Raw genomic sequence first — 16,562 nt, 5'->3', positions numbered from 1 at the left:
CAGCCCATCAATCCAAGCAAGTTTGGGTGGAGGTGCCATGGGGCATGTGGTTGCTGGGTGGCAAAAGGATCAAAAAGCTGATATGTTCTGACAAGGTGAGTGCAACACATAATGTTAAACTGACAGCCTTTGATGTCAATAAGAATAAAAATTAAATTGCTGGAAATGTCATTCCCATCCAGACACTGACAATGCCGGGTAGCAACATGGACTGTCAGGGACATGTCAGCCTCTCGGTGAGGAGTCACTCAGAGATAAGTCTTACACTGCTACGACGGAGTGGCTGCATGCAGGAGGCATCACTGTCGAGATATGCTGGACAGTCAGGCTGCCACCAGCAGAGGGTAGTTTGTGTCACTGATGGGTGAGTAACAAGGGAAATTGTGGAAGAGAGTACACAATGTCGGGCAATGAACACAAAATGGTAGCAGTGTCCAGCTATTGCCATCCTTTCGCCCATAGAAGATGGGAGACCCAGAGTCAGGGCAGACAATCGCTGATGTTGAGAAGGGCTGTGGAGCCCTGAGAGAGTGAATGGCCTAATCGGTGAGGAGAGTGTTTGTGTGCCCATCACTAGTCACACAGAGTAACCTAAAGGACGTGCTGGAATGTGCGGCACCCTCTAATCACTCCTCTCTCTCACAAATTAAGAGCTGCTGTGAGCGTAGACAGCCGCCTGCCTTGGAGTAGGAGGGGATTTTCAGAGGGTGACCCATCACATTATTTCCCCACACCGGTGGCGCAGACATCTGTGGGACTGACATCACACAGTCTGGGAATCAGAGAGAAAAATAACAGGGGTCAGTGAGAATGCAGCTGCTGATCTATAACATCCATTCCTCGGGACATCATATCTTTGGGGCTGCCCCAAAGGTGCAGTGGGGGGTGTAGTTCCCCCCCCCCCACTCTCCTGGACTTAACTGAAGGACTCAGGAACCTGCGGTACTGCACATTTTACACTCAGCCCGAGTCGGAAGTGGGGCAGGGAAGGTGTGGCTGCATGTCAGGGAAAATAGCTGGGAGCGGAGGGGCAATCTGAGTCTGATTGCCACACCACACTACCACTGGCACTGACAATAATCAACGGTGTTTATTTATTATACTAATAACAGTGCTCCCAATATATCGCTATATACCTAGTTGTAAACACAATCTGATATAGTCTGATACTCACTCCAGTTTCTGTATTTTACAGTCTGGGTTCTGCAGAGCCGCAGACAGTAGTTTCACTCCTGAATCTCCTAGTTTATTATCACCCAGGTCCAGATCCATCAATGACCGGTTTGTACGGAGAGCAGATGAGAGATCCTCGGCACAAAGACCTGTGAGCGCGTTACCATACAGACTGGAGTCACAGAGAGAAGAATAACAATAATCAGTGTTAAAGAATTAACGATAACATATAGGGCAGGACACTCAAGGAAAACAATTCACATTCATGCAGAAAGCAAAATAGAATGGACGCTGTAAATCTGAAATACAGATAGAATATGCTGAAAATATTCAGCAGGTCTAGCAGTATGTTAGATTGGAATATAGATTGCCCCCTGACATTGTTCTCTCTCTCTCACACAGATAAAGGGCTACAATGACCAGGGACAGTAGGAGGAGCAGGCGTAATTTGAGGGTGCACTCTCATATTATTCCCCTGCACTCTCCACCAGCACAGATCTTGTCATGACTGGGAATCTCCCTTTGATCAACAAAAAGGTCACAATCTGGTGAGGACAGCACAGACGTGCCCAAGCAGCTGATGGAGGCAGTGATAGCTGAGGACATTTCCACTTGGAGGACTGAGGGAGGGCAGGGCAATGTCAAGCTTCAGGCTGATGACATGTCATTGGAGTCTTCCAGTAAGCGGCAGATTCTGGAACTGCGGTGCAAAGTGTGTGAACATCTGACTGAGCTTCCTGTGGCTATCTACACACACCCAAAGGACAGAGGAGTCAATCCGGCCACGGGTTTTGCCATGTCGCTGGCTTGATTGACATCATTCGTTGAGAGGCTGGTGATCTTCATGGAAAGCCACAGTAGGGATTCTATGTCTCTACCTAAACCACAGTTAGCAGGTGCCTGGAGTCACCGGCAGGTCTTCAGATTCCTCATGTTAGCAAGGAGGGACTAGATCTTACCATCCTTCTGCCAATGAAGCACTGCAGCTGGGAGACCTGGAGGCAAGGTGGGCAATGGCTGATGGTGAGATGGGTTGTGAAGCTGAGAGTGGGTGGTCGAATAGATGGGCACAGGGGACCCTCTAGTGACCAGAAAACAAAGCGCCTGGGTATCCATCACTGGTCGCATGGAGTAGTCTGGCGGACATGTTGGAATATGCATTGCCTTTTGATTATTCTTCTCAATCACAAATCAAGGGCCGTGTGACTGAAGTCAGCTGTCCTTCCCTGAGGAGGTGGGGGGGATCTCAGAGGGTGCACCTTTACATTTTTACGCCACACCCTCTACCAGGACAGATACAGTCATGTTGGTGTGTAGTCACATCCAATTAGAAAAGGGATTGCAGTCTGGTGAGCACAGCATAGACAGGGCCAAGCAGCTGATGGAGGCAGTGACGACCAAGGCCACTCACATTCGGAGGACTGTGGGAGGCCAGGGCAATGCTAAGTTTCAGGCTGCTGATGTCACTGGTTCTTCAACAAAGCGGCAAATGCTGGAGCTGCAGCACGAGGTGTGCGAACATGTAGCTGAGTTTCTAGAGGCTCCACAAAGGAAGGAGGAGTCAATCCAGCAGTGTTGCTTTGCCTCTGATATGAGCATCCAGGACATCCTCCACAGAGAGACTGGCGACTTTCATAGAGAGCCGCATCCAGCATACTACCCACTGGAGATACACATCGATGCTCATTTCATCACCACCTCCATCAGCTCTGTGGCAGGGAAAGAGGGGGAATGAGATGACTGGACTCTGTCAGGCCCTCTGACTCCTCAAGTGAGCAGAGAGGGTCCAATGAATCCTGAAAGGGCATAGGATCAGCTTCCCGAAGCCCCTGGGTGCTCCTCTCAGGGTATTCCTGGCCTGGCCAACAGGTTCTCACTGCACTCTGACCATGACGCCAGCATTTCACAAACCACGATGACAGAGTCGACTCCAGCATCTTTGCAGAAGGCCTGCAGTATACTGGGTCCTTCCAGGACTCAGACAACATAGGACAGCAACCAAGCTCATCGAAATTCACGGATAAGAAAGGGCAGCACTCTGCCTACACCTCAGCGGACATCTCAGGGGAGTGTAATGTAGGAGCCCCGCAAGCACTTAGAAAAGTTCACCTCACTGCACTTGTGTTTCACGGGATTATACTTTGTTATTGTATGTGATCTTGTGTATTTGGCTGCAATGATTTCAGACATGATGACCAAAACAAATAATTTACCACATTAATGCACCTTCTAAAGTCTCACTGGTGTGAGCTGAAAAGGACAAAACCGAATGAGGGCTCGGAGTTTCCTGTGTATTTGCCTCATGTAGTGATGGCTCCAAGGAAATGGTAAGGATGTTCAAAGAAACGGCAACAGGGCTGCAAAAGATTTATACATTGAATGGGTGTGTGAATAAGGCTCATGTAAAGCATGTCTGTATTACTGAATCTCGAACCTCCTTTGCATTTAACCCGTGGTGCCTCGCCTGTCACTTTCTTTCGCAATGTGGCCCAAACCCTTGGCCCATCCCTCCAGGCATCCCCTTCCCCACCCCCTCCTCGTAGCACTCACCCACCCTCCGCCATGGACATACCTCGGGAGCTGTGTCCCATCCCTTGGGTGTTCAGATGTTGGCTGCTGCATGTGCGGTGTTGTCTCCCAGTGTGCCTATATCGAGGTGTGATTGGGATGCTAGGCAATGACTCCCACAGGCATCCACTTGGGTTTTGTGAAGTGCTCACTTAACCACAATTGCCAAAATCCCCGTTAGCAATAGCCTTCGGCCGAACGGCCAGAGGCCTCGACAGTCTGTGGGGATCATGGGTGGTTGGTGGGGCAGATTGGCAGGGTCTAGGGTTTCCCCCGGAATGGGTACACACGATCCAGGAGTTGGCATGGTGGTGCTGTGCGTGGTTTCTCGCCCTCTCTCCCCCTTTCTCCCCCCCTCCCCTCATATTATTTAGGTTTAATTCCTGAATCATACATCTTTCTTGGCTGGACTTCTCCAACTATTTGCTATCAGCAGGATCCTCTGGTCCCACCAGCGGGATACTCCTGCCATGGGTTCCCGGCAATGTGGGGTGGCTTCAATGGGATTTCCCATTGACAGCGGTGTTGGGAACTGAGAATCCTGCGCCAGCGAACAGTACGCCGCCTCCCGCTGCCGAGAAACATGTGGCTGGGAGACCAGAGAATTCGCACCCATTCTAACTCAGGTTCAAACACACGAGTGACCGGTTTGGACTGAGAGGGAAGGTAAGAAGACGTCATGGATATAGGTTGAGAGGCGGTAGATTATGAACTGAGAGGAGGAGGAACTACTTCTCGCAGAGGGTGGTGAATTTGTGGAACTCGCTGCCCCATAGTGCGGTGGAATCTGAGTATTGAATACTTTCAAGAAGGAGGTAGATATATTTCTGATTTATTTTTAAAACGGGATAAAGGGACATGGGCAATTGGTAGGGAAATGGATTTGAGATCAGGAAGAGGTCAGCCATGATCTGATTGAATGATGGAGGAGGCTCGAAGGGCTGAATTGCCCCCTCCTGCTCATAATTACTATGAGGCTGTTGCCACCTGGCATGGAGATCAGAGAGAAACGTTACAGGAACCAAAGCAATCTGTGGCTTTTACTAATAACAGTATTACTGATTGGAACGATAATGTGCAGCGTTTTTTAATGACACTATTGTTGGTGCTAATAATAATTTACAGTGCCAGATATCCAGTTATTATAAACACAATCTCACACAGGCTGACACTTACTTCAATTTCTGTATTTTACACTCCGGACTCCTCAGAGCCGCAGACAGTAGTTTCACTCCTGAATCTCCCAGATTATTGTGACTCAGTCTAAACATAATGAGAAACATATTAAAATGAGGTGCAAAATAGGTGCTGGGTTTATTTTGAGGGAGGCAAACCACTAGCAGTAAGGAATCGGTTAAAGTTATGATGTTCATGCTGGGTCGATATATATTTGTCTGGAGATGGGTTTGCTGTTCACGTCTAGCCAGTTGGGGGGTGGGAACGGAGGTGGGTCAGATGAAGGGGGCACTCATTTTGATTCACATGCTGCCAGTACTGAGACTGCTGGTTATCCTGAGGGAGAGATGTGTGGTTTGTGTCAAAGCCTCCACAGCACCCGATGGAAGTGAGATATCACAGGCAAGCCAGAGACTTCAAACCTCCTCGCATGCTTCACAAGATTTTCACAGAATCGTAGCTGCCAGTGTCCCAATTCGATTCACTCCATCCAATATCAAGAAATGGATGAAGGCACAGGATACTGAAAAGGTTAAGGGCCCTGACAACATTCTGGCAGTGGCATTAAAGACGGTGCTTCAGAACTTTCCCCGACACAAGCTGTGCTAGTACAGGTACAGCACTGGCATCTATGCAGCAAATGGGGAAACTGCCCAGATATGTCCTGCACACAAAAAGCAGGACAAATCCAACCCATACAATTCTTACCATCAGTCTAGTCATCATCAGTAAAGTGACGGAAGGGGTCAACAACAGTGCCATGAGTTAGCATTTACTCATAAATACCCTGCTCACAGATTGGGTTCCGTCAAGGCCACTCAACCTCCTACCTCAATGCAGCTTTGGTCCAAACATGGCCAAAAGAGCTGAATCCCTGAGGTGAGGTGACAGTGATTGACATCAAGGCAGCTCTTGACCGACTGTGGCATCAATGTGCCCTAGGAACGCGGATAACTCTCCACGTGAAGACGGGACATGGTCTATATACAAGGACTGTGTGGTGATCATTCCTACTGATACTGCCATGGACAGATGTATCTGCAACAGGTAGGTTGGTGAGCTTAATGTCAGTTATGTTTTCCCTCTCCTTGGTTCCCTCATCACCTGTCACTGTCCAAGTCGAGAAGCTATGCCCATTACACCCGGTCAGTTTGGTCTGTGGTGGTGCTACAAAGCCACTCTTGGACATTGGGATCCTCCACCCAGGGTACATTCTGCACCGTCACCACCCTCCATGCTCCCTCCAAGTGACATTCAACATGAAGTGCTCATTCATCAGCTAAGGCTGATTGGTATGTGGAAATCAGCAGGAGGTTTCTTTGCCCAGGTTTGATCTAATGCCATGATACTTCATAGGGTCCAGAGTCGATGATGAGGGCGCCCAGGGAAATTTCCTCCCGACTGCACACAACTGTACCACTACCTCTGCTGGGTCTGCCCTGCTGGTGGGTCAAGACATCTCCAGAAATGGTAATGTGAAGTGGAAATGTTCGTAGTTCAGCACCAATTGCAACTTCTCCGTTAGTGAAACAGTCCAAGTCCGTATGCAATGGTGGACTGAAAGTTTCAGACAACGGCCATCTCCAATAAAAGAGAACCCACCAATCACCCTTGGCATTCGTACCATTACCATTACCAAATCCCCCACTATTACTGGGGTTACCACTGACCAGAAACCTGCTTTGAACTAGCGACATTAAAATTGTGGCAAGAAGACAGTGTTAAACGTTGGGAACTCTGTGGAGAGTAACTCACCTCCTGACTCCTTGAAGCTTGTCCACCAACTACAAGACACAGGTCAGAAGTGTGATGGATAACTCTCCACTTGCCGAAATTATTGCAGCTCCAATAACACCAAGAACCATCCAGGACAAAGCAGCCTCCCCAAGTGGCATCCCATCCACCACCTTCAACATTTACTCCCTCCACTGTAGTGATCTGTACATCTGTACATACATCTGCACATACACCCACAGTATCACCAGAGGGCAGCATCAGAGACGGGTATAAAGGGTCCAGCCCAAGGGAGGATCCGCCTCTTTCAGAAGCACAAGGCCAATGAGCAGCAGCAGACAGAGGCAGCTCGGCATAGGTAGTTTACCTCAGCTTCACTGGTCATACTTCTTGACTGTATTATATCTAGCTAAGCTCTGGAAACAGAATGAACCCACTGAATGAAGTATTTGTGTTAACTAGAAGTCTACATTCTTTATTCAAACTTAGAGAATAACATATGGTACCAGGGGTGATTTCTGAAAGCTAGCTAGACACCAGCAGGATAAGAAAAACTTAAACCGGATATTCGACTGTGGAAGACTTCACAGCAAATGGATCCTCGACAACTAACTGATTCGATGGAACTTGTTGGATCTCCATGGCAGCTCGAAACAACTGATAATTTAAGTTATAACTGGAAAATGTTTGAACAGCTGTTCCAAATATTTATCACAGCTAATGATATAAGCACTGCCTCTGACGCAATGAAAATAGCCCTACTACTCTCAACAGGAGGGCATGAAGCTAGAGAAATCCATAATTGCTTTAATTACTTAGAAGGTGAGGACAGCACCAACGTAGACGTTATACTCAAAAAATTTGATGAATGGTCTGCTGAGATGCTGGAAAGATTTAACTCTTGTCAGAGAAACGGAGGGTTTCCCCATCTGATTTTATTACAAATTTCAAGTTAATATCACAAGGCTGTGATTATGCTGATTTCAGAGACACTGTGATAATGCATCAATTAATTTCTGGACTATCTGATAAAAATTTGAGGGATGAACTTCCACAAAATAAGTATCTAACTCTAGAAATCGCTATACAAAAATGCCTTGCTTATGAACAAAAACAAAATCAATACTTTAAGTCTCTACAAACACAGAATCATCTGTTGGGGACAGGGCTGAATACAGCGACGAAGGACTCCACAGAGCGAGCGACGAAGGACTCCACAGAGCGAGCGACGAAGGACTCCACAGAGCGAGCGACGAAGGACTCCACAGAGCGAGCGACGAAGGACTCCACAGAGCGAGCGACGAAGGACTCCACAGAGCGAGCGACGAAGGACTCCACAGAGCGAGCGACGAAGGACTCCACAGAGCGAGCGACGAAGGACTCCACAGAGCGAGCGACGAAGGACTCCACAGAGCGAGCGACAAAGGACTCCACAGAGCGAGCGACAAAGGACTCCACAGAGCGAGCGACGAAGGACTCCACAGAGCGAGCGACGAAGGACTCCACAGAGCGAGCGACGAAGGACTCCACAGAGCGAGCGACGAAGGACACCACAGAGCGAGCGACGAAGGACTCCACAGAGCGAGCGACGAAGGACTCCACAGAGCGAGCGACGAAGGACTCCACAGAGCGAGCGACGAAGGACTCCACAGAGCGAGCGACGAAGGACTCCACAGAGCGAGCGACGAAGGACTCCACAGAGCGAGCGACGAAGGACTCCACAGAGCGACCGACGAAGGACTCCACAGAGCGAGCGACGAAGGACTCCACAGAGCGAGCGACGAAGGACTCCACAGAGCGAGCGACGAAGGACTCCACAGAGCGAGCGACAAAGGACTCCACAGAGCGAGCGACAAAGGACTCCACAGAGCGAGCGACAAAGGACTCCACAGAGCGAGCGACAAAGGACTCCACAGAGCGAGCGACGAAGGACTCCACAGAGCGAGCGACGAAGGACTCCACAGAGCGAGCGACGAAGGACTCCACAGAGCGAGCGACGAAGGACTCCACAGAGCGAGCGACGAAGGACTCCACAGAGCGAGCGACGAAGGACTCCACAGAGCGAGCGACGAAGGACTCCACAGAGCGAGCGACGAAGGACTCCACAGAGCGAGCGACGAAGGACTCCACAGAGCGAGCGACGAAGGACTCCACAGAGCGAGCGACGAAGGACTCCACAGAGCGAGCGACGAAGGACTCCACAGAGCGAGCGACGAAGGACTCCACAGAGCGAGCGACGAAGGACTCCACAGAGCGAGCGACGAAGGACTCCACAGAGCGAGCGACGAAGGACTCCACAGAGCGAGCGACGAAGGACTCCACAGAGCGAGCGACGAAGGACTCCACAGAGCGAGCGACGCAAGCCTCCACAGAGAGAGCGACTCAAGCCTCCACAAAGAGAACGACGCAAGCCTCCACAAAGAGAGCGACGCAAGCCTCCACAAAGAGAGCGACTCAAGCCTCCACAAAGAGAGAGACGCAAGCCTCCACAAAGAGAACGACGCAAGCCTCCACAAAGAGAACGACGCAAGCCTCCACAAAGAGAGCGACGCAAGCCTCCACAAAGAGAACGACGCAAGCCTCCACAGAGAGAGCGACGCAAGCCTCCACAGAGCGAGCGACTCAAGCCTCCACAGAGCGAGCAACGCAAACCTCCACAAAGAGAACGACGCAAACCTCCACAAAGAGAACGACGCAAACCTCCACAAAGAGAACGACGCAAGCCTCCACAAAGAGAGAGACGCAAGCCTCCACAAAGAGAGAGACGCAAGCCTCCACAAAGAGAGAGACGCAAGCCTCCACAAAGAGAACGACGCAAGCCTCCACAAAGAGAACGACGCAAGCCTCCACAAAGTGAACGACGCAAGCCTCCACAAAGAGAACGACGCAAGCCTCCACAAAGAGAACGACGCAAGTCTCCACAAAGAGAGCGACTCAAGCCTCCACTGAGCAGGCGATGCAAGCCTCCACAAAGAGAGCAACTCAAGCCTCCACAGAGAGAGCAACGCAAGCCTCCACAGAGAGAACGACGCAAGCCTCCACAAAGAGAGCGACGCAAGCCTCCACAAAGAGAACGACGCAAGCCTCCACAAAGATAGCGACGCAAGTCTCCAAAAAGAGAGAGACGCAAGTCTGCACAAAGAGCGACGCAAGACTCCACAGAGCGAGCGACGCAAGACTCCACAAAGAGAGAGACGCAAGCCTCAAGGTAGCAGATACCACAAAGGACACCGACACCAATAACTGTGACAATGACTCAAATCATCCACATGGCACACTCATTAAGCGCAACAAGAACAAAAACCGCAAGAAGCACAGCAGAAACAAGATCATGAACGACAAAAAGAATGACAAAAGCATCCCAGAAACAACAAGCACAACAAGAAAAAGAACAAGAATAAAAGCGAAAACAACGAAAACAGAATCAACTAGTGCGACAAAATGAAAAAGAACGACAACGAAAGCAACAAAGACAGAAACAACAACAATGAAACAACGACCTGTACAACATTGTACAACTCTGCACGTGAAGGATAATGTTTCGCAGTATGCTGTGGCAATGACAAGACTACAAACACGCCATGGCATGATAAAGAATCTCACAAAGCCTCCACAGAGCGAGCGACTCAAGCCTCCGCAGAGCGAGCGACGCAAGCCTCCGCAGAGCGAGCGACGCAAGCCTCCGCAGAGCGAGCGACGCAAGCCTCCGCAGAGCGAGCGACGCAAGCCTCCGCAGAGCGAGCGACGCAAGCCTCCGCAGAGCGAGCGACGCAAGCCTCCGCAGAGCGAGCGACGCAAGCCTCCGCAGAGCGAGCGACGCAAGCCTCCGCAGAGCGAGCGACGCAAGCCTCCGCAGAGCGAGCGACGCAAGCCTCCGCAGAGCGAGCGACGCAAGCCTCCTCAGAGCGAGCGACGCAAGCCTCCACAGAGCGAGCGACGCAAGCCTCCACAGAGCGAGCGACGCAAGCCTCCACAGAGCGAGCGACGCAAGCCTCCACAGAGCGAGCGACGCAAGCCTCCACAGAGCGAGCGACGCAAGCCTCCACAGAGCGAGCGACGCAAGCCTCCACAGAGCGAGCGACGCAAGCCTCCACAGAGCGAGCGACGCAAGCCTCCACAGAGCGAGCGACGCAAGCCTCCACAGAGCGAGCGACGCAAGACTCCACAGAGCGAGCGACGCAAGACTCCACAGAGCGAGCGACGCAAGACTCCACAGAGCGAGCGACGCAAGACTCCACAGAGCGAGCGACGCAAGCCTCCACAGAGCGAGCGACGCAAGCCTCCACAGAGCGAGCGACGCAAGCCTCCACAGAGCGAGCGACGCAAGCCTCCACAGAGCGAGCGACGCAAGCCTCCACAGAGCGAGCGACGCAAGCCTCCACAGAGCGAGCGACTCAAGCCGCCGCAAAGAGAGCGACGCAAGCCTCCGCAGAGCGAGCGACGCAAGCCTCCACAGAGCGAGCGACGCAAGCCTCCACAGAGCGAGCGACGCAAGCCTCCACAGAGCGAGCGACTCAAGCCGCCGCAAAGAGAGCGACGCAAGCCTCCGCAGAGCGAGCGACGCAAGCCTCCGCAGAGCGAGCGACGCAAGCCTCCGCAGAGCGAGCGACGCAAGCCTCCACAGAGCGAGCTACGCAAGCCTCCACAGAGCGAGCGACGCAAGCCTCCACAGAGCGAGCGACGCAAGCCTCCACAGAGCGAGCGACGCAAGCCTCCACAGAGCGAGCGACGCAAGCCTCCACAGAGCGAGCGACGCAAGCCTCCACAGAGCGAGCGACGCAAGCCTCCACAGAGCGAGCGACGCAAGCCTCCACAGAGCGAGCGACGCAAGCCTCCACAGAGCGAGCGACGCAAGCCTCCACAGAGCGAGCGACGCAAGCCTCCACAGAGCGAGCGACGCAAGCCTCCACAGAGCGAGCGACGCAAGCCTCCACAGAGCGAGCGACGCAAGCCTCCACAGAGCGAGCGACACAAGCCTCCACAGAGCGAGCGACTCAAGCCGCCACAAAGAGAGCGACGCAAGCCTCCACAAAGAGAGCGACTCAAGCCTCCACAAAGAGAGCGACGCAAGCCTCCGCAAAGAGAGCGACGCAAGCCTCCGCAGAGCGAGCGACGCAAGCCTCCACAGAGCGAGCGACGCAAGCCTCCACAGAGCGAGCGACGCAAGCCTCCACAGAGCGAGCGACGCAAGCCTCCACAGAGCGAGCGACGCAAGCCTCCACAGAGCGAGCGACGCAAGCCTCCACAGAGCGAGCGACGCAAGCCTCCACAGAGCGAGCGACGCAAGCCTCCACAGAGCGAGCGACGCAAGACTCCACAGAGCGAGCGACGCAAGACTCCACAGAGCGAGCGACGCAAGACTCCACAGAGCGAGCGACGCAAGACTCCACAGAGCGAGCGACGCAAGACTCCACAGAGCGAGCGACGCAAGACTCCACAGAGCGAGCGACGCAAGACTCCACAGAGCGAGCGACGCAAGACTCCACAGAGCGAGCGACGCAAGCCTCCACAGAGCGAGCGACGCAAGCCTCCACAGAGCGAGCGACGCAAGCCTCCACAGAGCGAGCGACGCAAGCCTCCACAGAGCGAGCGACGCAAGCCTCCACAGAGCGAGCGACGCAAGCCTCCACAGAGCGAGCGACGCAAGCCTCCACAGAGCGAGCGACGCAAGCCTCCACAGAGCGAGCGACGCAAGCCTCCACAGAGCGAGCGACGCAAGCCTCCACAGAGCGAGCGACGCAAGCCTCCACAGAGCGAGCGACGCAAGCCTCCACAGAGCGAGCGACGCAAGCCTCCACAGAGCGAGCGACGCAAGCCTCCACAGAGCGAGCGACGCAAGCCTCCACAGAGCGAGCGACGCAAGCCTCCACAGAGCGAGCGACGCAAGCCTCCACAGAGCGAGCGACGCAAGCCTCCACAGAGCGAGCGACGCAAGCCTCCACAGAGCGAGCGACGCAAGCCTCCACAGAGCGAGCGACCCAAGCCTCCACAGAGCGAGCGACTCAAGCCGCCACAAAGAGAGCGACGCAGCCTCCACAAAGAGAGCGACTCAAGCCTCCACAAAGAGAGCGACGCAAGCCTCCACAAAGAGAGCGACGCAAGCCTCCACAGAGCGAGCGACGCAAGCCTCCACAGAGCGAGCGACGCAAGCCTCCACAGAGCGAGCGACGCAAGCCTCCGCAGCGACGCAAGCCTCCGCAGAGCGAGCGACGCAAGCCTCCGCAGAGCGAGCGACGCAAGCCTCCGCAGAGCGAGCGACGCAAGCCTCCGCAGAGCGAGCGACGCAAGCCTCCGCAGAGCGAGCGACGCAAGCCTCCGCAGAGCGAGCGACGCAAGCCTCCTCAGAGCGAGCGACGCAAGCCTCCACAGAGCGAGCGACGCAAGCCTCCACAGAGCGAGCGACGCAAGCCTCCACAGAGCGAGCGACGCAAGCCTCCACAGAGCGAGCGACGCAAGCCTCCACAGAGCGAGCGACGCAAGCCTCCACAGAGCGAGCGACGCAAGCCTCCACAGAGCGAGCGACGCAAGCCTCCACAGAGCGAGCGACGCAAGCCTCCACAGAGCGAGCGACGCAAGCCTCCACAGAGCGAGCGACGCAAGCCTCCACAGAGCGAGCGACGCAAGCCTCCACAGAGCGAGCGACGCAAGACTCCACAGAGCGAGCGACGCAAGACTCCACAGAGCGAGCGACGCAAGACTCCACAGAGCGAGCGACGCAAGACTCCACAGAGCGAGCGACGCAAGACTCCACAGAGCGAGCGACGCAAGACTCCACAGAGCGAGCAACGCAAGACTCCACAGAGCGAGCGACGCAAGACTCCACAGAGCGAGCGACGCAAGCCTCCACAGAACGAGCGACGCAAGCCTCCACAGAGCGAGCGACGCAAGCCTCCACAGAGCGAGCGACGCAAGCCTCCACAGAGCGAGCGACGCAAGCCTCCACAGAGCGAGCGACGCAAGCCTCCACAGAGCGAGCGACGCAAGCCTCCACAGAGCGAGCGACGCAAGCCTCCACAGAGCGAGCGACGCAAGCCTCCACAGAGCGAGCGACTCAAGCCGCCGCAAAGAGAGCGACGCAAGCCTCCGCAGAGCGAGCGACGCAAGCCTCCACAGAGCGAGCGACGCAAGCCTCCACAGAGCGAGCGACGCAAGCCTCCACAGAGCGAGCGACTCAAGCCGCCGCAAAGAGAGCGACGCAAGCCTCCGCAGAGCGAGCGACGCAAGCCTCCGCAGAGCGAGCGACGCAAGCCTCCGCAGAGCGAGCGACGCAAGCCTCCACAGAGCGAGCTACGCAAGCCTCCACAGAGCGAGCGACGCAAGCCTCCACAGAGCGAGCGACGCAAGCCTCCACAGAGCGAGCGACGCAAGCCTCCACAGAGCGAGCGACGCAAGCCTCCACAGAGCGAGCGACGCAAGCCTCCACAGAGCGAGCGACGCAAGCCTCCACAGAGCGAGCGACGCAAGCCTCCACAGAGCGAGCGACGCAAGCCTCCACAGAGCGAGCGACGCAAGCCTCCACAGAGCGAGCGACGCAAGCCTCCACAGAGCGAGCGACGCAAGCCTCCACAGAGCGAGCGACGCAAGCCTCCACAGAGCGAGCGACGCAAGCCTCCACAGAGCGAGCGACACAAGCCTCCACAGAGCGAGCGACTCAAGCCGCCACAAAGAGAGCGACGCAAGCCTCCACAAAGAGAGCGACTCAAGCCTCCACAAAGAGAGCGACGCAAGCCTCCGCAAAGAGAGCGACGCAAGCCTCCGCAGAGCGAGCGACGCAAGCCTCCACAGAGCGAGCGACGCAAGCCTCCACAGAGCGAGCGACGCAAGCCTCCACAGAGCGAGCGACGCAAGCCTCCACAGAGCGAGCGACGCAAGCCTCCACAGAGCGAGCGACGCAAGCCTCCACAGAGCGAGCGACGCAAGCCTCCACAGAGCGAGCGACGCAAGCCTCCACAGAGCGAGCGACGCAAGACTCCACAGAGCGAGCGACGCAAGACTCCACAGAGCGAGCGACGCAAGACTCCACAGAGCGAGCGACGCAAGCCTCCACAGAGCGAGCGACGCAAGACTCCACAGAGCGAGCGACGCAAGACTCCACAGAGCGAGCGACGCAAGACTCCACAGAGCGAGCGACGCAAGCCTCCACAGAGCGAGCGACGCAAGCCTCCACAGAGCGAGCGACGCAAGCCTCCACAGAGCGAGCGACGCAAGCCTCCGCAGAGCGAGCGACGCAAGCCTCCGCAGAGCGAGCGACGCAAGCCTCCACAGAGCGAGCGACGCAAGCCTCCACAGAGCGAGCGACGCAAGCCTCCACAGAGCGAGCGACGCAAGCCTCCACAGAGCGAGCGACGCAAGCCTCCACAGAGCGAGCGACGCAAGCCTCCACAGAGCGAGCGACGCAAGCCTCCACAGAGCGAGCGACGCAAGCCTCCACAGAGCGAGCGACGCAAGCCTCCACAGAGCGAGCGACGCAAGCCTCCACAGAGCGAGCGACGCAAGCCTCCACAGAGCGAGCGACGCAAGCCTCCACAGAGCGAGCGACGCAAGCCTCCACAGAGCGAGCGACGCAAGCCTCCACAGAGCGAGCGACGCAAGCCTCCACAGAGCGAGCGACCCAAGCCTCCACAGAGCGAGCGACTCAAGCCGCCACAAAGAGAGCGACGCAAGCCTCCACAAAGAGAGCGACTCAAGCCTCCACAAAGAGAGCGACGCAAGCCTCCACAAAGAGAGCGACGCAAGCCTCCACAGAGCGAGCGACGCAAGCCTCCACAGAGCGAGCGACGCAAGCCTCCGCAGAGCGAGCGACGCAAGCCTCCGCAGAGCGAGCGACGCAAGCCTCCGCAGAGCGAGCGACGCAAGCCTCCGCAGAGCGAGCGACGCAAGCCTCCGCAGAGCGAGCGACGCAAGCCTCCGCAGAGCGAGCGACGCAAGCCTCCGCAGAGCGAGCGACGCAAGCCTCCTCAGAGCGAGCGACGCAAGCCTCCACAGAGCGAGCGACGCAAGCCTCCACAGAGCGAGCGACGCAAGCCTCCACAGAGCGAGCGACGCAAGCCTCCACAGAGCGAGCGACGCAAGCCTCCACAGAGCGAGCGACGCAAGCCTCCACAGAGCGAGCGACGCAAGCCTCCACAGAGCGAGCGACGCAAGCCTCCACAGAGCGAGCGACGCAAGCCTCCACAGAGCGAGCGACGCAAGCCTCCACAGAGCGAGCGACGCAAGCCTCCACAGAGCGAGCGACGCAAGCCTCCACAGAGCGAGCGACGCAAGACTCCACAGAGCGAGCGACGCAAGACTCCACAGAGCGAGCGACGCAAGCCTCCACAGAGCGAGCGACGCAAGACTCCACAGAGCGAGCGACGCAAGACTCCACAGAGCGAGCGACGCAAGACTCCACAGAGCGAGCAACGCAAGACTCCACAGAGCGAGCGACGCAAGACTCCACAGAGCGAGCGACGCAAGCCTCCACAGAACGAGCGACGCAAGCCTCCACAGAGCGAGCGACGCAAGCCTCCACAGAGCGAGCGACGCAAGCCTCCACAGAGCGAGCGACGCAAGCCTCCACAGAGCGAGCGACGCAAGCCTCCGCAAAGAGAGCGACGCAAGCCTCCGCAAAGAGAGCGACTCAAGCCTCCGCAAAGAGAGCGACGCAAGCCTCCGCAAAGAGAGCGACGCAAGCCTCCGCAGAGCGAGCGACGCAAGCCTCCGCAGAGCGAGCGACGCAAGCCTCCGCAGAGCGAGCGACGCAAGCCTCCGCAGAGCGAGCGACGCAAGCCTCCGCAGAGCGAGCGACGCAAGCCTCCGCAGAGCGAGCGACGCAAGCCTCCGCAGAGCGAGCGACGCAAGCCTCCCAGAGCGAGCGACGCAAGCCTCCCCAGAGCGAGCGACGCAAGCCTCCACAGAGCGAGCGACGCAAG

At 55.9% G+C, this 16,562-nt stretch overlaps 1 protein-coding gene across 1 annotated transcript in view; it reads right to left on the bottom strand.

Annotated features, from left to right (window-relative positions):
* The window catches only part of LOC119968004, a 185,773-nt gene that overhangs the window by 119,286 nt on the left and 49,925 nt on the right, over positions 1-16,562 (bottom strand). The window contains exons 8-9 of the mRNA XM_038801105.1: positions 4,918-5,004; positions 1,175-1,345 (exon numbers count right to left, since the gene is read on the bottom strand). Coding sequence (XP_038657033.1) covers positions 1,175-1,345; positions 4,918-5,004 — 258 coding nt within the window. The remainder of the gene's footprint in view (positions 1-1,174; positions 1,346-4,917; positions 5,005-16,562) is intronic.

Source organism: Scyliorhinus canicula, chromosome 6 (assembly GCF_902713615.1).
Source record: "Scyliorhinus canicula chromosome 6, sScyCan1.1, whole genome shotgun sequence".
Classification (NCBI taxonomy): Eukaryota; Metazoa; Chordata; class Chondrichthyes; order Carcharhiniformes; family Scyliorhinidae; genus Scyliorhinus; species Scyliorhinus canicula.
The sequence above is the reverse complement of the archived record's forward strand: the minus strand, read 5'-3'. Positions and strand labels throughout refer to the sequence as shown.